Source organism: Hydractinia symbiolongicarpus, chromosome 1 (assembly GCF_029227915.1).
Source record: "Hydractinia symbiolongicarpus strain clone_291-10 chromosome 1, HSymV2.1, whole genome shotgun sequence".
NCBI classification, from domain to species: domain Eukaryota; kingdom Metazoa; phylum Cnidaria; class Hydrozoa; order Anthoathecata; family Hydractiniidae; genus Hydractinia; species Hydractinia symbiolongicarpus.
The window spans coordinates 16,530,281-16,549,683 of record NC_079875.1 but is presented as its reverse complement, the minus strand read 5'-3'; the positions used below and the strand labels follow the sequence as shown (position 1 = coordinate 16,549,683).

The window sequence follows — 19,403 nt, the reverse complement described above, 5'->3', positions numbered from 1 at the left end:
TTTTAACACTACAGGTGATTCATTCGTTATGAACACAGCAAAATGTAAATAAAGTTGTATTCGTTTCATCACATTATAAGCCTACTAAACTTCTCAACCAACTTATTTTCATTTGTTTCAGCTCTACTGAACCTTCCGAGAAGACTGAGAGGACCTTCTAAACATTCTAAAAGGAGTGCAGAATGTTTGGAAAGAAAGGGAAAGCACCTAAGATGCTAAATCTTGCTTCTATACATGTCTTTCGTCCGTCTCGATCTTCTCAACATTCTTAAAAGCTACCGTATTTAAAGCATGCGTATAATTTATGCAAATTATTAAAATCATTAAATTTATTAATTATGCCTACAATGGCATAATTTAATAAGTTTATTTGTAAAAGGTAAAAAATGCTTACATCTGTTTTTTTAAATACGACTACCATTATTTCATTAAATTAAATACATCAACACACATACAAACACAAACATTGGACGTGGAAAGATAACAAAACATAGAAAATAGTACACTATTAAGGCTGTATTCGTGTTCATTAAAACGTCTTGTTTAAATGTTCGTAGAATAATTTAAACGTAGGCACCTGAAACCTCCCACACATCGTACTGTCGAACAGTGAGAAAGATATTTTAGTTCTCATAGCCTTCATTGATATTGAAATGATTACATTTGTTACCTTACGATTGTTCGAAATTTTGTTCGATTCAACAAATTCAGATATGATCGTTCGTGCTGTTTTCTTGATACGGTAAAAAGCCGACAATAATCAGACCTGTGATGCTCTGACCTGTGTTTATATTACAATGCTAAGCTTACCTTTATCTCTGTGTCGTATGAAAATATTAGAAAGATTTACTAAACGATCGTACAAGATCATTGCAACGTTGTCTAACATGATGTTTTTAGCTACATACTGAAATGTGTGAAATTTTGCAAAGAGCCTCGCGGAATGTTTTTTTTTAACTTAACACAGTGGATTAATAAGAATCTGAAAAAATATGATAGTTTTGGTGACATCATCAAAAATTCTTCGTGGAAAACACGTGATTCTCTGCTTTATTCTGATCAGCGCTTCAAGCTAAACACAATGGAAGGAACAGAGTCACAAACTTATGACAGAAATGGTAACGGCGCATCGACATCGTCTTCAAATCCGTAAATATTTGCCTCCCTAACTCGGTGAATTTTTAATATTTTATGTAGTTTTTTATATTTGGTGTAAACGTTTGTGAGAGGATGGCATGTAATAGAAAGAACTGGTTTGTTACTAAAATTTATGTGTTGCAAATATGAGATTTAAATTATTTGTGTAAGAGGTAGAAAATATTGGATTTTGTCATCAAATTTTGTTACGGAGGACAATATGCCATATTACTGGAAAAGACTATTTTTGTGTAATTAGATTTCACACCGTGCCAGCTGTTTTTTTTTTGTATTTTGTTTAAATATTTATGGGGCGATTGATATGTGGCCACAATGACTGATGTATATTTAAATTGATTTTGTGCAATTGTGAGAAGACTTTATGTGTAAAGACAAAATACTAAAATATTGTTGTTACTTTAAAATAAAAACTTTTTGCAGGCGCGCATCTAGCCAGCCAATTTTTTTACATGTCAGAGCGTTAAATATAAAACACAAAAAACAATGCCGGGGTCTCGGCGTGTACTACGCCATAGCTTTAGAAGCTTTTTCTACTAAATCGAGTTTTACGTATGCTAATCAGCGAAGTTGTTTTTCACAGCAAGGTCGTGACACGAGAAAAATAACAAGTCGTACGGAAGTCAAGGTTTATTAAGTTTTAGTAATACATATTACTCCTAAAATATATTCGTGAACATTTTGATCATCAAAGTTGAGTTTCTTTTGCATCTTTTTCGTTGCTGTACCTAAAAAGTATAAACACATTTTAAATGTTGCAAAAGTTTGCTGCATTTTCTGTACAGAAATGCTAAATCAGCGATCGAAATCAGGCGCATTGTTTATTACATTAGCCACGCTTTGAACCGATATAATATTGTTTTATAAACCAATCAGCTTGATTTCACGAGAATTTAAACCAATCAGGATATGTTAAAATCATAACAAACTTTTTTAATCCACATGAGAGGCGTAGTAAAATTTGTTTGATAACCAAAAATCTGCCCCAGAGAGAACTCCTTCAGGGAGATTTTCACGAAGCGAATTGAGCGGCGAATTCGACGGCGAATTGTATCCGAGCATGCGCAGTTCGATGCAAAATCAAAACAAACAAAACTGCGCATGCTTAGATACAATTCGCCGTCGAATTTGCCGTTCAATTCGCTTCGTGAAAATCCCCCTTTAAGGACGGTATACCTTGATTGTATCAGAAAATCGATTTTTTTTATTAGTTATTTATATTTAAGAAACGATCTATTTATTTCTTTTTCAAAGGGGAATATTGACTTTATCCAAATAACTAACTTTTTTTTTCTGATCGGTCTTTCACACCTTAAATTGAATAAGAGTTAAGAGTGAATGTTTAACACTTATCATCCTCTTGAGTGAAACTTTTAAAAATAAATTATATTTCTTTCCCGAAAAGAAATGACCATTACATCTGAAAAAAAAACACTTTCATTTCTAGAAATGTATGCCATCCTGTTCTGTTTCTGCAAGTCACAGAGAAATGTTAAACGACTTAGAAAGTTCTAATTATATTGTATTCTCATTATTCTTTGCGAATAATAAAATTTAAATGAACAACCTTTTGAATATTTATCGCCTCGGAAGTGTGAAAGTATCACCATCATTATGAGTATGCTTGAAAGGTGTGATATTTTAAAAAATCTTTAAAACACTTTTTCGTAGTGTTGTTTTTTTCGTATACCATTTATTACATTCAAATCTCTTTTACAAAACTACAGAAGATCTACAACAAAAAGTGCTACTGTGCTGTAGCCAACGTGTTTATCTAAGAGCGATTTTTTTTATTTTTAAAAAATCAACGATTCTCTAGATATTACATCTTAAAGACGAAAGTTTAAGTTAAAAAAAATGGCTTTTTCAGACGGGGACTTTGTGAAAAATAATTAAAAAATCGTTTTTACGTACATCTCTCACGATTCTATAGAATATCGAATGAGATTTTGAAGCCAGGGTGTGTTTCAAAAATGTCTGTGTACTTTTCACGAGTTAAAAAGTTTCAAATTATTTTATACCATTTGATAGGTGGTTGAAAATGCTTTTTGGTGATGTATGAATGAATAAACTTTGATTAACTATCGCTGAAAAAATCGCGATTTAAAAAACCATGCTTAAAAGGTATACCGTCACCTTAAACTAATCCCTTGTCTTTGTCAAAAATTCATAAAGAAATCTATTGATTTAGAAGACAATTATGTATCTCTTGAAAATAAATAGCCTTTTACAGATGTGATTTATACTGTTGAAATTATTTTTTACGCGACGGATTTATTTTAGGTAGTTAAGGTTTATTTTACTTAATTAAAAGACTTGTTTACGCCGTTTAGAATTATTTTATGCAATTCTGGGCCATCGTAGGCAACAAATATACAAATTTCTAAAGAAAATTTAAGCTCCACACAGCAGAGGCAACGCATAAATGAGTTTTTAAATAACAGACCTTTCCCGAATTTATTTTCTTTGATGTGTTCAGCTCTTTCTCAACTTTTTTGAAGAATGAACGTAATCCATCTCTGCCGTCTTGCTCTTCGTTTCGTTTTCGTCGATAGGAACTTTTGATTTGTTATAGTTCCAGTTCGTTATACCCATATTCCGTGAAGCACTTAATTAGGAATTGAATTTCCTCTTCCAGATGTTCCCCTCGCGGATGGTATAGGCCCTGTTGAGGAAACCTATAAAGTTACCCTTCAAGATTTTAGTGTCGTGCCCAGAGTGCGGTTTTATCTGTGCATTGGTAATAGCGTTTTTTCTGTGGATCTTGAATTTGAAGCATCCTTCACAATTTTAGATGTACAGGGTTAAGAACTGAAGTGATTTTGTTGGATCTTCAACTTCCATCGTGTATGTAATGTTCTCATCTTGTTCGGCCATGTATATGTGTTGTAATTATTAACATACGTTCACATGGAAATGTCATTTAAAGTTTTTAAATGTTTTTTGTATCTTAACGGATAAATTGCTGACGTTATTATGTCTCAAATGTTAGCCGACAAATTCAACGTATTGACGTCATTAATATTGACGTCATTAACAGTAACTTATCGTCAATATCTTTATTTTAATCTATATAGAAAGATATTTCTTTTCTTTTCGTAAACAAAGGTATATGCAGTAGTAAAGTGTTACAGTACTAAATAAAATTAATTGTTACAAGATTAAAAATAAGTAATAATGCTATCTAAATAAACACCTTTGTAAACCAGGAAACTCACAGAATACAAATAACTATTCTTACCATTGAGAGCCTGTAAATAAATCATCAATAGAGTCATTGCAATGTATATATATCTTTAAGGACAATCAACTTGGAAACAAGCGGGTAGCATCAGGCATTTCTCACTGCGCTGGTAACTAGAGACAAATTGGGTAAGTTTCTGAAACCTGGGTCCCCGAATCCTTTTTCGGAATGGACAGGTTGAAGAGGTTATCAAAATACCTTTAAACCCCAATATCTCTGCAACCGTTCGTCAAAATTGCGTGATTTTACACATTTTCTCATTCTGCGTTTTAAGATATGCACGATGAAGGCAGTGAGTATCCGAAATTTAATAATTATTTCTGTAATATGGCAAGTCTTTGCTGATGTCAGCAAATTTATAAAAAATATTTTTTGAGTGTATCCGACGCTATATAAAATACACCAGTGTATCAACATGTTAGCAATGCATGATCGAAACAAAAAATGTAAGAAATGTTAAAACAACAAACCATATAATTTTAAATGTATTTCTTTTCGGAAATAAGAAACGAAGCTCTCGTTAGGGTAAAATTAACTAATATTGGTCATTGGTGTCCAAATTTTTCCCGACTAACTTTAAGCCCCTATTTCCTTTAATATATTATATTATAATAGAATATATCTTTTATTAAATTGAATTAATAATTAATACAAATACATATATAAATTACAATAAACAAAATTATATAAAAATTTTCATAGCAGTTCTCGCCTGAAATATAAAAAATAAAAATTATAAATTAACTTCATAACAGATCTAAGAAAAAAATTTATTTGTTTTGTTTGAGACATTTTCATCAATGTATAAAAGTACAACCTTACGTGATGAAGCGGACATTATTTTCCAAACATAATAATTTCATTCTTGACATATTTATGAGGACATCTAAAACAAAAAGTTTCATATTCTATATCCTTTTTTCTTTTCTTCTTCACAACAAAATTGCAACTTTTGAGAACAGCCTTATTATTGTTTTATTTTGGAACATGTTTTCAATGTTTTCAAAAACTTGTATACTTTCACAAAAAGTAGCTGTTTTTCCTAATTAAAATAACTTACTTCGTAATCTTTAATCTTCTGTCTAATTATTTCACGATTTTGTTTATTTTTCCATAGCCCAGCAGCATCATACGCAGTTCTTCCAAATTTATCTGTAATTGTGACGTCAATATTATTATGATGTAACAGCACATCGACACACGAGGGGTTACCATAAAATGCAGCGCTATACAACGGTGTTCGGTTGAAAATATCTGCTCGGTTGATGTGTGTCACATCGTGTCGACACAAAACTTGTAAAACATTGGGACGATCATTCCATGCAGCATGATGAAAACTGTTTGCTTGGTAATTCTCCCTAGCCCAAACATCGCTACCATGTTGGATAAGAAGTTGTATCACAGATGGATAATCAGTGTAACGTGCTGTCCATATTAGTGGTGTGTTTTTGTACTGGTCTCTCATGTGGACAATGCTTGAGTGAATTGAGAGTATTTGTCTTAACTTATTGATCTCGTTTTTTAGAATAAGCGTTTTAATGTCTAAAAATAAATAAATAAATGAATGAATAAACGAATGAATGAAAAAATAAAAGAATAAATAAATGAATCAATGAATCAATGAATCAATAAATTGCAACGCAACGCAAAGAGAATTTAAATTACGTCGATTTATAAAGAAACCACCATGTTCAAGTAAACGCTAAGATAGCAAAATCTAATCAACTCTCAGGGGCGTTCGTTTATACTACGCCACCTGGACTTTTTTTACAAGATCCAGGCAAGGACTTTGCTTTCTGAGGAAAATTAGGTCTTTTAAACAAGAGTTCACATTACCCACAACACCTTGTATGTATGAGATCATAAGCAAGTAGTTAAAAATCTTAGCAATGTCATTCGGGAAACGTGTATTGCATTCTCCGCATTACATAGCTTTATATCACTGTTAAGCCACAACGCGTATTCTGTTACAAAAGAGAAATTCATAAAAAAGATTATTATCCAAAGAGATAGAAATACCAATAGACATTTTGACATGAAATATCATGCTCAAATGATTTTAAGAACAAAGCTGGTTTTTTGTAAAATTCGTTGTATTCTAGTTTTCAAAATATTCGTTTATTCGAGAAGGGTGCTTATAAAAATATTTATAAGTGATTTGTTAGGTGATAAGTTAGTGATTTTTGAAATTCTGCTATAATTTAGGGAATGACTATTAGTATGATGTGCTAAACGGTGAAATTCTTTGCATTCTCTAACTTCTTTAAACGGTCGATTATTGTCCACTGATTTGCTGCGTATGGTCGTAGTTCGTTTAAAAAATTTGGGCATGCCAACAAAAATAAATGAAAATAAATAAACCTAGAGGGAAAATAAAATCAGTTCTAACACTAGTAATTTTTAGGATAGAAAAGCGTTATAGAAAATGACCCGAACAAGCCAGACCATTCTCGTTTGCCAATCAGCCCTCTCCCCCTTTTTGTTGTACCAATAATTGCTTTGCACCATCCACAGATAATAAAAGTTCAAGCTTAATGAACCTTCCACATTTATAAGCATGCACTAGATTTTATTACCTAGTTGTATTTTAGTTAAATTTGCAGGTTATATCATAAATATATAGTTGGGATTATATTAGGAATAATGATCTTGCTAAAGCTTATATGTTAGTATGAATGACCGATTATGAGTTTTAGTAGCATTTCCAAGCTTTCTTTACTGTCAAATAACAAGGTTGTTTAAAAGAGTGACTTCTCGTGGTTTCGTGGTTCATTAACAATAAATATTTTTTTTACCTCTAAATGTGATACCTTTAACTTTTAGATGCCTAGAAAAATAAGGAAAAAATAAGTACCTCTGAAGTTTGCCAAATTTGAAACAGGTTATTTATTATCGTCACAAAACCTTACCTGTGACGATAAGAGAATATGCTGTCATCTGATTGTCCGACCTTATTACTAGCAATAACACAAAACTTGTATCCTTCATCAATCTTCACACCATCCACGATGTATTTGTTAGAAGTAATACCACTAGCCAATGTGCTCCAAACTTTTCCTTCTTGTTTTTTAACTGTGTATTTGTCGGCATCACTTCCCCAACTTAATGCACATGATGTTTCAGACACATATGAGCAGATTGTGTTATCGACTTTTCCAGGAGGATGAAGACTAAAATTTAAAAAGCATTTTTAGTACAAAACATTTTTATTTGTTTATTTCTGCTTAATAAAAAGCTTTGTTGAAAGCTGGAATTCTCACTGTGGCTACGGATGAATATATTTACATGGCTTCGATTGATTAAACTTTTGGCCATTTAGGCCTCCTTCTTTTACCCATTCTTATTTTTTTATTTTTGACAATTAAATTCTTCCCTATGAAATTTTATGTGTTCGTTTACAATATAGATGGAAATACTTTTTATATTGTTTGATACGAATAATACCTATTAAACCTGACAAAAAGTTTCAAAAATTTTTACGTACTACAATTAAAGCTATTAAAAATTCCCATGTATTAGATAGAACTTCATATTCTGTAGCTTTTGCTCGAATTTAATTAGGAAAAAATTTTTAAGACAAGATATAGGCTAAATAATAAACAAAGCTAAATTACCTTAGGTAGCTGAAGTAACTTAAATGTTCGATCTTAATACTAGTCATAATAGCTCGATGGCAACTTATTCTGGAGAAAAAAAAGAAAACAGGATGTGAAAAGCTACATCTCTGCATCCTCACTTTCTGCACCCTACAGACAAAAGGTTTTTAGAAGGGGTGGCGTTATGGTCATGCTTTGTTCGATCTTTTTTTATTTCCGTCATCTTTCAGTCTTTTTTTACCACACAGCCAAAAATTAAAAAAAAATTGGTATTTTTATATTTGCAAGATGTTCTTCCTTTTTTGGTTGGAGTAAATAACTTACTTTTTAATAACGATCTCGTGCGCGTTTGTGCTTTCGGATGGTAGCTGAAAATCAACTGTTTGTTCCAAATCATTCACCATTTCTTCAAATTTCCAAGAGCAGGTGTTTATGTTGAAAAATATTTTGTTTTCACCTTCTCGGAACTTGGTGAACGGTACTTCTGTTTCCCCGTCGCTGGAAGGCCCCACAATGAGTTCTACTAGATACTCAGGTGCTAGTTTGCCGATGATATGACCAATTGATGACTCTATTGTATCCGAGGAATAAACGTTCGAAGTTGAAAGAAGGACTAGTTTTTGTGTCGCTCTGGACATTGCTTCCAACGTAAAATGTTTTAACGTACAATCATTGCTTTCGATTATGCAGATACATTCAGCTGCTTCAATACCACGGCTACCCTCCGGAGTAGTCAGCAAGTTATAACCTTGACTATGTGGAAACCCGCAAACATTAATATCTTTACTGCTCAACACTTTCCAATCAGTGGACTGATCGTAGTGGACAAAATCGATTTTTAATAATTTTAGCAATTTATAAAATAGAGTCTTCTGACGGATTGTGTTATAAATAAACAAACGCTTTGTGCTGCGACGTAAGCATGCATCTTGTAAAACAAAAGCTAACATTGGAATAAACTCTTCTTCTGTTATTTGTTTAGTTGATGGATGTATTAAACAGGGCTTTGTACCTTCGATATTATGACCAATCAAATCTGCCGTGTTGAAATTTAATGTTATGTCACTCCTAACATTTTCTGAAAGATCCTTGTCGTGCATGGAGGCTGCAACAACATCAATATCAATTGGTGTTTCAAATATTTCTTCTTCTTCTGTGTTGCTACTGATAACTTTTTCTTGTTTTTGCAGCTGCTGCTGTTGTTGTTGTTGTTCCTGGTGCTGTTGCTGTAGGTTGTGCTGCTGTGGTAGTTGTTGCTGTGACAGTTGTTGCTGTTGTGGTTGTTGTTGTGCCTGCGGTTGCTGCTGTGGTTGTTTGATTTGTCGACAAATTTTTGATAAGGGACTCGATATTTTTGTAAAAATCCGAACCGTCATTTTATCATCGATTTTATTAGATTCCTGTTCTGGAAGCTTAATAGTCACTTTCTTCTGACTTACTTCTTTTTCGAAAGCCTGTAAGAATTGAAAAATTAATTTGGTTGTTCTCATTGCCTTGTTAAGTTTCAATACCTTCATTCCTGTTTCTGCAAATTTATACTTGTCATGTCTTGTGACTTTCTCGTGTGAAATAAACGTTCTATGCTTCTCAATGGATTGTGGTAAGAAAACAATAAGGGAATCCTGCAATTTGGTTTCAGTCTCCAAATACTGTTTGAACGATGAAGATTCGTCGATATCAAGCAGTTCTCCGTTCAATTCATCAATAATCAGATGCAGCTTTTCATCAACGTGCTTTTCAACTAACGACTTCAGCAAATAAGAAAGGATCGGCGTTTTTTTCATCTTTAAATCCTTTGCCAACTCAACAATATTTTTGACTACAACTGTGACATTGGCTTTGTAATCAAATCTGTTAGCGTGCCCCGCAATGTCTTGTGTCAGCAATGTTTTATCGTCCCAAATCACGTAATAAATGACACTGGCACTTTCTGACAGTTTGTAAGTAAGTTCAAGGTGAGATAAGGCTAACACCGTTTTACCGCTGCCCAACGGACCGATTATGATTTTTCTTAAGGAGTTGCTATAAAGATATCGTAGTTGTTGTGGAGATAATATTAGCGAACTTATCTGCTCGTGGGTGTTTTTGCTAAGTGAAGGAACTGAATACAGCGATTCTCTTGTAGCCATAAAACACATAATTCTACTGACGATGCTAACATATTGTTCTTTTCCACTTATGTCACTACCTTCAGCTTCTGATTTCTGTAAAATATTGGAAAAGAAATCCTGTATATTTTTATCCTCAGACCAAGTTCTTTTACACAGCAAGTCGCAGTCAGAGCATATGCAAGTGTCCTGAGTGTTTTCAAAATTAGGAGCTGCTACAATGTTTATCATTGCCATGTTACCACTTTTAAGATATTTTTTGTTGACAATGGATAGATCTTTTAGGTCTTCTTCTCCTGACTTAAATTCAGCTTGTATACTGAATGCATCTGTTGCTTCTGTATAACGAATGTTTATGATAGAATCAAGGAGTACCAGTAGAATTCTATTATTCTCAGGAACAGTTCTTCCTAAGTCAGTAGGGAATTCTTTATCTAGTTTTAAGAATTTGATATGTTCTTTCGTGTTATAATGCGTAAATATTGTAAATAATTTATGTTGTGATTTAATCATAAGGTCTTTTATCCTTTGTGCGACAGTGGAATTTTTCTGATTTGGCATTGGAGGTGGAAACTGTAGTGGTTCGGCCAGACACATGTCTTTGACTGTAAAATAACGATGAGTGTAGCCTCTTTCAAATTTTTCATATTCTGCACCTGTCATTCGTTGCAGACTTCCACCACATAGAAATTCAATATCTGCTTCATCTGTTTTTGTTTTGACAATGAAATCGATCTGTTTAGATAATGTACCACTGTTGTGAGTTATCACATTCAAATGATTCATGGTACACTGATGTGCCATTGCCAATGTAATATCTAGAATGAAAACATAGATATAATTTTATTTGCAGCATTCCTACACAGATAATTTACATTTAACCTACGTAAAGTGTCAACTAGCAAACGATGTTATTGTTCATCCTAACCTGAATTATGTTGGTCAAGCTAGTTTCACAAATTATTGCTGATTGCATCCTATATTCGGTAATTAATGGAATACAGCAGTAGTAAACATTAAAATCCTGTTTCCATTTAAATGAATTTCCCAAAACAAGTATGCTAGGACTTATGTTGGTCGTGTGTAGTGACAGCAGCATTTTTGACGAGCAACGTTTCCTGCAGTCAAGCTCTCTCGTACATACATAGATGTTTTTACGCATTTTTTTGTCAAAAACATGGTAAAAAAGGTATCATTGTAGATGAACGTTTTAAAGAGTTTTTAGAGAGATTCTATTTTTTTTTTAGACTTTTAAAAGTGATTCTGATGTCGTTTAAAAGACAGACAGAAATAATATTGCAATTCTCTAGTGATGTTTAATTTTAGAGGCATCCATTCTCGTCCTCCATACCTAGCAATGTTAAGAGCATAAAGCTTTCACCATTTCATTCAATTTAAAAATTACAAATGAGCATTTCAGAATTTAAGAACATGAATAAAAAAGGATTTTGCTTGCGAATTCGGTTACTAACTTTAGCGTCTTCAAGAATGCGCCAAAACATTGTTACGTTTGAACATAAAGAAAAAAAATTAAGGTTTTTTTATAAATGCAAATAATAAAATAATCGTAGTTGGCTGTATTAAAGATAGCTCCCATTTTTCATGCTAACACTATAATGCTTTGCTGTTGTGTTATATTTAAACTGGAGCATGAGACTATTTGAAACATGTCACAAGTCGTCAAAGAGGGACATGTGTTGCAAGGAGTGGCAAACAACGAAAATGGTTGGTTCATTTTAAAACCATTTTCACTTGAATGTTAAGTGATTTAAAAAAGGAAGTCATAAACTACCATGGTTTTAAAATGAAATCGTAGGATAAATCGCTGGACGAAATTTAGTAAAAGGTATTCAAAACGACTCAAAAAATTAATTGTTGGAATTGAAGGAATCTTTTTTGTAGTGTCTTTTTACTCGTGATGCAGCTCTGACGCCTTATGTTTAAACATCAAATGAAGAAGAAAAATTATAAATGTACATCTTCATTCATTTCTTTTAAAAAGTAAACTCATGATGGAGATAATATTCCAACCTCGCATTGATGAAAAGCGCTTTCCTTTAAAAATTTAAATAACACCAAATGTTTTTTAAACATGAAATTAAAAAAAAAACTCTTCCTACGTAATGCTTTCATTTTTTACTGGTAAAACCCTTTATGTTCTTTTACAAAGAGCAGTTACTTTCCATTGCTTCATTTTTACGTTGGCACACTGTTAGCTTAAGGTGGACCGTGTGTGGATGACTCTTATCAAATAATGCCAACTTCTGAGACTACGCTGTAAATTCTGAATAAACGTCTTTGGCAAATTAATTATCTTTCTATCAAGTTTACAGATTTTTTTTCCATCAAACTACATCGAAAGATCATAAAACAAAATTTAATCAGCAAAGAAGAAAATATCTTATTTGCTCATCAAATGTGGGTCATGTAGAAAAAAAGTTAATACTTAAAGCAATTATACAAATAAACAAATATAACGGTCTAGATAAAACAAATGAAAAACCCACCTTCAATTGAAATCAATTGAGAAGTATTATTGTTGTCAACTAACATGATTGACAAGTCGATAATCACTTTCACAATTTGTTTATAAATAACCAGGATTAATTTTCCTTGATTCTTTTCCACAACGTAATCATCGTTGAGTTGAAGCTGTTTTAATTGTTTTGTAAAGTTATTAAATGTTGTGACGCTTATCCCTTGTATAGTCCAGTTAGAATATGCGTCCTTAAATTGCATGACAATGTTTCCTTGGTTATTTTTCAACAGCACATAACTAAAGAAGAGGTTGAAATATAAATTAACAGTAACAAAAAAATAGACATAACACTGAATAAAAATGGAGAAAGGAAATATTTTATTTACCTAGCCTCCTCCTTCGTAGTTTCTTCTACCAGAGATGTTCTCGGACGACACGACGGTGAAGTAACAATAAGTTTTATTGTTTTCATTTCATCTTTCAATCGTTTAATTTCATCTTCCAATTGTTTTTGATTTTGTTTAGTATCATCTTTATTCTGTTTGACGACGTCTTCTAAAACTTCAATGTTTGCTTTCAATATTTTAACCTTAAACAAGTCCAAATTCTTTAAGCAACCAGACTTCAAGTCCTGGGTTTTTGTTATGTCGTAGCCAAGTCTTTGTAATATACCTTCTATGGTGTTCCATAATTGGTTATATTGTGCCAAAGTCAGTGCTCTTCCATGCATAACATTATTTCTTGCATTTCTGATGCGAATAATATCAGCACCATCACTGAAGTCATTCAACTGTGGCTTTTTAGTTTTCCATCCACCATTTGGTGCTTTTATACCAGGACAACAGTTGATTAAAATGTCACATAACAAAGGGATGTCAAAAAGTTGTGAATTTGTTTGTTTATTCTGTGGAAACACAATCTCCAACTGATCTTTCTTTAAATGATTTAGTTGTTTCTTAAATGGTACCAATGCCAAATAAAGTTGATTTTCGTCACTTGGCATGTTCCCACGTGCAGGGTCGTGCAGCATCGAGCGCAAGTGGTCACCGCCTTCATTGATGAATGTGACTAGTTTAACTTGATATTCGTTTTTCGCGATCAAAGATTGGTAATTACATCCTGTTGCAGGCACTGCTGCCGCCATAATTTTTCCCTATAAGTAAATTAGAACTTTCAACAAAAATGAACAGGATTTCTTAAATTTCTGTTTTAGCCCTTATTAACAACAAGATTTTTATAAATATGTGTTGTTGTCGAAGTAAAGGGAAGGTCTTTCCCTTTTTTTATTATACAGGGGTGTCCCGTATTGAAATTATTTACCCGGGATAGCCTCTTCGGTTCCTGTTGGTACTGCTATTAACAAGGATCCTGCGAAGGAGGGGGGGGGGGTGTACCTAAAGCTCCCATTTGAGCTGCGAAATTCGCGCAAGAACGGCGATCTCTCAAATAAATAACCGCCTAAGATATCAATTCTATTCTCATGCTGAGCGCTAAGCAAAAAGAATAGATTCACACTTTTATAGTCTGTGGCATTACTCGCCGGAGTTTGAACCCAAAACCTTCTGGACTGGAAGTGGATGCTATACCATAAGGCTACCTGTTATGAGAATATCAAAACCCAAACCAGGTTGGTCATTGTTCTAATTTATCTACTACTTTAAACAATAGACCTATTTTTTTAAACCAGAATCCCAGCCTGATATTTTTATATAGTATATTCTTATAAAACAAAAAGCGTGTGAAAAAGAAAAAGAGAATTTGAAAATATTGATAAACACTCTCCTCCGTTAACGTTCCTCCGTTAACGGTTTCTTTAAGATCAAAGTTTATTTGTTTTCCTTCTTTTTAAATTAAATGCACAAGCTTCTTAGATCATCCTTGCTACTTGTACATCCAGTTTTTATTATCCTATTTGAAATGTCAGTGCCACCTAATGGAGCATTCCATCTTACCACGACATTCCTCATGTGAAGCATAAAAAAGTACACTCCGCCCTGGCTGCTTTACTATTGCTTACGATAAAAGAGAACTTTCACTCAATTTGTACATCTTTAGCACGAAATCGGCCCGTGTGACTGACAGATAACGGCTATTAACATAGAAAAAGCATGTTTTTGTATTTACTTATTGAGCTACATACATAGAACACGTTGACGTGACATCTTGTACTTTTGCATTTGCGTTTTCAATCAAGTAAACATCGGCCCAAAGTTTAGGTCTTAATCGTTTAGGTAAAATTGAGATCTTCATTTACGATGTTGATAAATAATTAACAAACTTTCCTGACATATGCCTACCTATATGTGAGTGGAACAACCATTTAAAACCTCTTCCATACAAAATAATATCATAACTTGTTTGACTTCTACTTTAGCCTAATTAACTCAGCTTTTTTCGAGGATATTAAAATTCTGTTTGTCTAATACGAAAGCTTAGGATGTATAAAAATATCTCAGGGAAAACCCCCAATTCTAATAAACCAATACACAAAGAAACATTTCTCGGAACAATATCGAATTTAAAAAAGACCATATGGACAAGTGTTGACACATCTTACCCTTATGACCAGTTACGAAATTGTATGGGAAGGGTGAAATCATTCGCCTCCAAAACATTTGAGAATAAAACGTTTCTCGATAATGATCACGCAAACAGACAATAATACTAACAAACAATAAAAAAGCGTGGTCAGTATTCTGATCGCAGAAAATTTACACGCGACTTTGCGTAATTATTTTCCATACTATTCTTATTTACAGCTGGTAAGGAAAGTTACCCCAAGTTTTCTAGCTACTTATTCTTAAACTATAATCGAGTAGTTAGTTACCTTAACTGTGCTTGCAGTGTATATATGTCCTTCTTACTGCTACAAACATATCTAATGTAACTCGTTCACCTCAACCAATTTACTTATGCACTAAAAAAAGTTTGATTTTGAACTTTATTCTCTGACACTTTATTTTTCTATCACTATCACTTTTGTCAACATTGTCTTCTTCTCATTAAATTTATCAAAAGGGTCACAGATATAAAGCTAAGTGATCATATGACCACAAACACCCTCCTCCACAGGAATATTATTCCTTGCTTATAATAGCACAAAAGTTGGGCAAACCGTAAAAGTAGGATCCAGGACTCTAGAGTAGGACCAAGTTCGGGACTTTTTTCAAAAAAAAGAAGAGATTATTAAAACTTTCAACCAGTCATTGTTCTTTCTATAAAATTGTTCTTATAATAGAAATGTATGCACGTACCACTGTGCTAATAGAAACCAGTTGAGAGAGCGCTGAGCTTTACGACAGTTCTAGCAAAGATCATTACTACGGTAAAAGATGCTGGGATCGAGCTTGATGATTCAGTAATTCTCCGAAAATTTTTGAATTACTTTTGACTTCTTTGTTGAATGTAATAACTATATTATTACTTTCAACAAAAGTGCTCGTGAACTGCAACAATCGCGCCAATACGAATATTATATCGCAGTTATTGTAGGAGAAACAATAAAGATATACGTAGCTTAAGAGAGAATCGCGCACTTAATGGCAAAATTCAAACTTCAGTTCGTTTAGAAAAGAATTGAACTGATACTGCTCTTACTGTTTTCTTACTGTTTTTTAGCAAAATCTACGATTCATGTTATTTTATAATTGTTTTTATAAAAGGGAACGTATTACTGATATCTTTATTTCTGTTATGGAGTTTTTTTGTCTCCTTCAAGTTTTATTTATTTCTTCACACATCTCTCACATCTTTAAAATGTCGAGATTTCTTTAAAGTTGACGGTTCTTTGAAATTTATTCATTTGTTTTTTTGCCTTTATAAATCTTAGGTGTAACTCTTCTCTATTCAAAGTGCGAAAATTTAAACACACAAGAGATGTATGCTTTAGTTAGAGATATTATATGATGTTAATTTATAAGTTTTCTTTACCCTGTTAGTATCTATGAGTTATTATGAATCCTCTTAGTCTAAAAATGTTATCCTTTGTCCTGATTTTTAGTCCTGGGCTAATGTTGGTCCTCAAGTTTGACTTGTCTCCTGTAAAGATCTGAATCCGACACTCCCAGCAATTAGGCTCACGTGAATGCTTTTTGTCATTTTAAACTGAACCACATGGAGGCTAAACTTTCTTTTTCTTTTTGCCATATAAAAACATTTCCGAGTAAGAACTTTGACCACCTCTTTTTAAATGCAGACACGAGATTTTATACACACGACAGCTGTCACCGGATAACAATGACGCGGTTTTTGTAACTGTTCTGAGAATTTCATTCAGTGTTGACACAATTATGTTTTTTAATTCTTTGAACGAATATTTCGAAATCATAGACTACAAGTATAAACTTGTTTTTCTAATTGTTTATAACTTGTTATGGAATAGCGGTAGCCAAAGAAACAAAAAACACTATAAAACGCGACATATAATACAGTTCATTTTTACTTGTTTTGCACAAAACAAAATAAATTCTAATTGGAAACACTATTTTTAGTATTGACAAACCTAAATCTTATTTCATGGTTGTCATTAGCAATCGTAGCATTGACGACAATAATCGTTAGCAAAACTTTTCGTTGTTTATCAGAAATTTTTAAATATAATACACCTTTCCCGAGACTTATTCTTTTGATGTGCCGCAACTTTTTCTGTTGAGTTTTATGAAAAACGGACAACAGATTTGTATTCCTTATCAAAAATGTCATAAACACAGAAAATTTCGAAACAATGCAGCTAGTAAACAACCTGCTATTCTAATTTAAAGATTTGTGGCATGTCCAACCTCTTTTTAAAAACGAGGCGGGACATGGTAACTTGAGCATTAAGAAGACTTTAACTGTGATATATATCTCCTCAAAATAGCACTGTCTGTTGGCGTATCAAGTTAAACTTTTACACATAAATTAAACAAACTATGCTGAATTCAAATATGGTATTCATATTTTACGAGTCATGGTCTCGGGAAAGGTGTGTTCTGCAATAATCTTCTCAGTTTTAGATATAGTTTTTTTAAGTACATATATTTCGTTCAACCTGGCATTACAAAGCAGTTTGTCTTTAAAAATAATACCACTTATTCGGAATTGACTTCATTGTCTTCTTTTGTTAATAGCAAAGTTAATTTTATGTCTTAGTTTTGACAAGATGATCAAAACAATTTTAATTTAGACACTTAAATTAAAAACATAAGAACGTACCCAGTCTGAATTCTTTCATAGTTTAACCCTACTCAGGCCTCAAATACGGGTTAAAAAGGTCCACTCAATTCTCAAATGCACGCAAATTTTAGCCAAAATCATGTCAAGTTTATGTCATGACAAGAAATCGTCTATTTCAGTTTCAATTTTCTGCCTTCGTGATAAAAGAATTCAATCTGATGCTTTAAAATGGATAACTTTTTGTGATTAACAAAATTTAGCAAAATTTTAAGGGGTGGATTAGTTAAAGTTTGCAAAAAATTTTAATACGACGCAGCTGAATTTTCCCATTTACGAAGTTTATGCACTTAATTTTCTGAAGTCTGCCTTTTAGGGTAAAACTTCGTAAGTCACGCTACTCAACTCACTATGTGCCGAAAAGCTTTGTTAAATCAACAAACTTACAAAAATTTTATGTTAAGTTGACTTTTTGAAATGCAATTTTATTCAAGAGTTTATTTTTTCTCAACAATTTCCAAGTCAAGCTTTTTTTAAATTACGTTTCTCTTTACTTTGTGCCATTTCTTTTTTAATTACACTCAGTATTCACTATGCTAAGTATCGAGAGAGTTATTGACATTCTCAAAATGTTAATGGGAAAACAGTTATATAAAATCATAATATAAAAGTAATACAGATATTTTTGCATATAAAGTTATGATAGGCCTAATTTATAGACTATATTGTTAACTGCATTAATTTTGTATAGTGCAAAAGCTTACAAAAATCTATTTATTTAGCCATAGCCCTTAGCCATTAGAATCCTGCAATCTCAGTCTTTTTCGGAAGATATTATAAACAAAGGTTGATGCTGTGGTTTAATTTTTTCAGCTTTTAGTGTTGCGGGTTGTCACAAAAAATGTTTAAAATAAAAAACAGTAGTCTTCTATGCGGGTTCTACCTAGCTTGTCTCTAGCATTCCATGCTTTTCTGCACCTCATCGGTGTGGTTAAGGAAAGATGTTTTAACTGTCATTTTTTGTTTACATTGCCATGCAATAACAACAGCTATAAAATAGATTGTTGTATAGTTTATATGGAAGAAACGCATCTATATTTTCGTGGGATTTAAGTTTGGGCGAAAACAAACACGCCCGAAATACATTTTTTGCAAGCCGAAAATATCATTTTTATACGGTGGTTTAATTTTTGTCATTTCCGGATATTCTATGAATACATGGAAATGTTTTAGGACATAAAATCTTCTATGAATTCACCAATTTGACGTCACCATAGAATTTAATAGCTGGTGAGTTATGATTACTTCTTTCACTTTTGGTATCAATTAACTTAATTATTTAAATATTTCTATCACTTTTACTTTTATTTACATGAATGGAAAGGCACTAGAACGCGCATCCAACAGACAATTAGGGACTTTACAACACAGGTTTATGGCAAGAACAAACAAATGTTATACTAGTCGTTCGCCGGTGGAAATTCCACGGTTTCGCCTGTTCTTTTTATACCGGGCTGCGTTCGTCTCGCTACTTGCGGTACTATTTTGTGTGACAGACAGACAGACCCATACGAGTATTATAATATATAAAGTAGTGAGTGGTCCGTGGATAAATCCACGGGTTCGCCCGTCTTTTTTTACTGCATTTGTTGTGTCTTGCTACTCCCGTT

At 32.8% G+C, this 19,403-nt stretch overlaps 1 protein-coding gene across 5 annotated transcripts; it reads right to left on the bottom strand.

Moving 5' to 3' along the window:
- Positions 1 to 1,770: 1,770 nt before the first annotated feature.
- Positions 1,771 to 15,568, bottom strand: LOC130643312 (uncharacterized). 5 transcript variants are annotated; one of them, XM_057449584.1, is made up of 12 exons: positions 15,410 to 15,568; positions 12,969 to 13,735; positions 12,611 to 12,879; positions 8,320 to 10,921; positions 8,014 to 8,082; positions 7,309 to 7,569; positions 7,195 to 7,226; positions 5,460 to 5,941; positions 5,222 to 5,285; positions 4,598 to 5,111; positions 3,602 to 4,512; positions 1,771 to 1,883 (listed from the first exon to the last, which is right to left on the bottom strand). In XM_057449584.1, the coding sequence occupies exons 2-9, from the start codon at positions 13,724 to 13,726 to the stop codon at positions 5,274 to 5,276; spliced, it is 4,485 nt and encodes a 1,494-aa protein (XP_057305567.1). In that variant the 5' UTR covers positions 13,727 to 13,735; positions 15,410 to 15,568; the 3' UTR covers positions 1,771 to 1,883; positions 3,602 to 4,512; positions 4,598 to 5,111; positions 5,222 to 5,273. The 5 variants fall into 5 exon arrangements, with proteins under 5 accessions (XP_057305567.1, XP_057305568.1, XP_057305565.1 ...); XM_057449585.1 differs by having other exon boundaries at positions 3,602 to 5,111; positions 5,217 to 5,285; XM_057449582.1 differs by having other exon boundaries at positions 3,602 to 5,111.
- Positions 15,569 to 19,403: the final 3,835 nt, after the last annotated feature.

Coding starts and splice junctions, on each gene's coding strand:
- LOC130643312 (XM_057449585.1), bottom strand. CDS start 13,726: ATGGCGGCAGCAGTGCCTGCAACAGGATGTAATTACCAATCTTTGATC. Junction 8,083..8,319: donor CACGAGATCGTTATTAAAAA/GTAAGTTATTTA, acceptor TTTTTTCTCCAG/AATAAGTTGCCATCGAGCTA. Junction 5,942..7,194: donor TAAAGGTATCACATTTAGAG/GTAAAAAAAATA, acceptor ATTTATTTTTAG/ACATTAAAACGCTTATTCTA.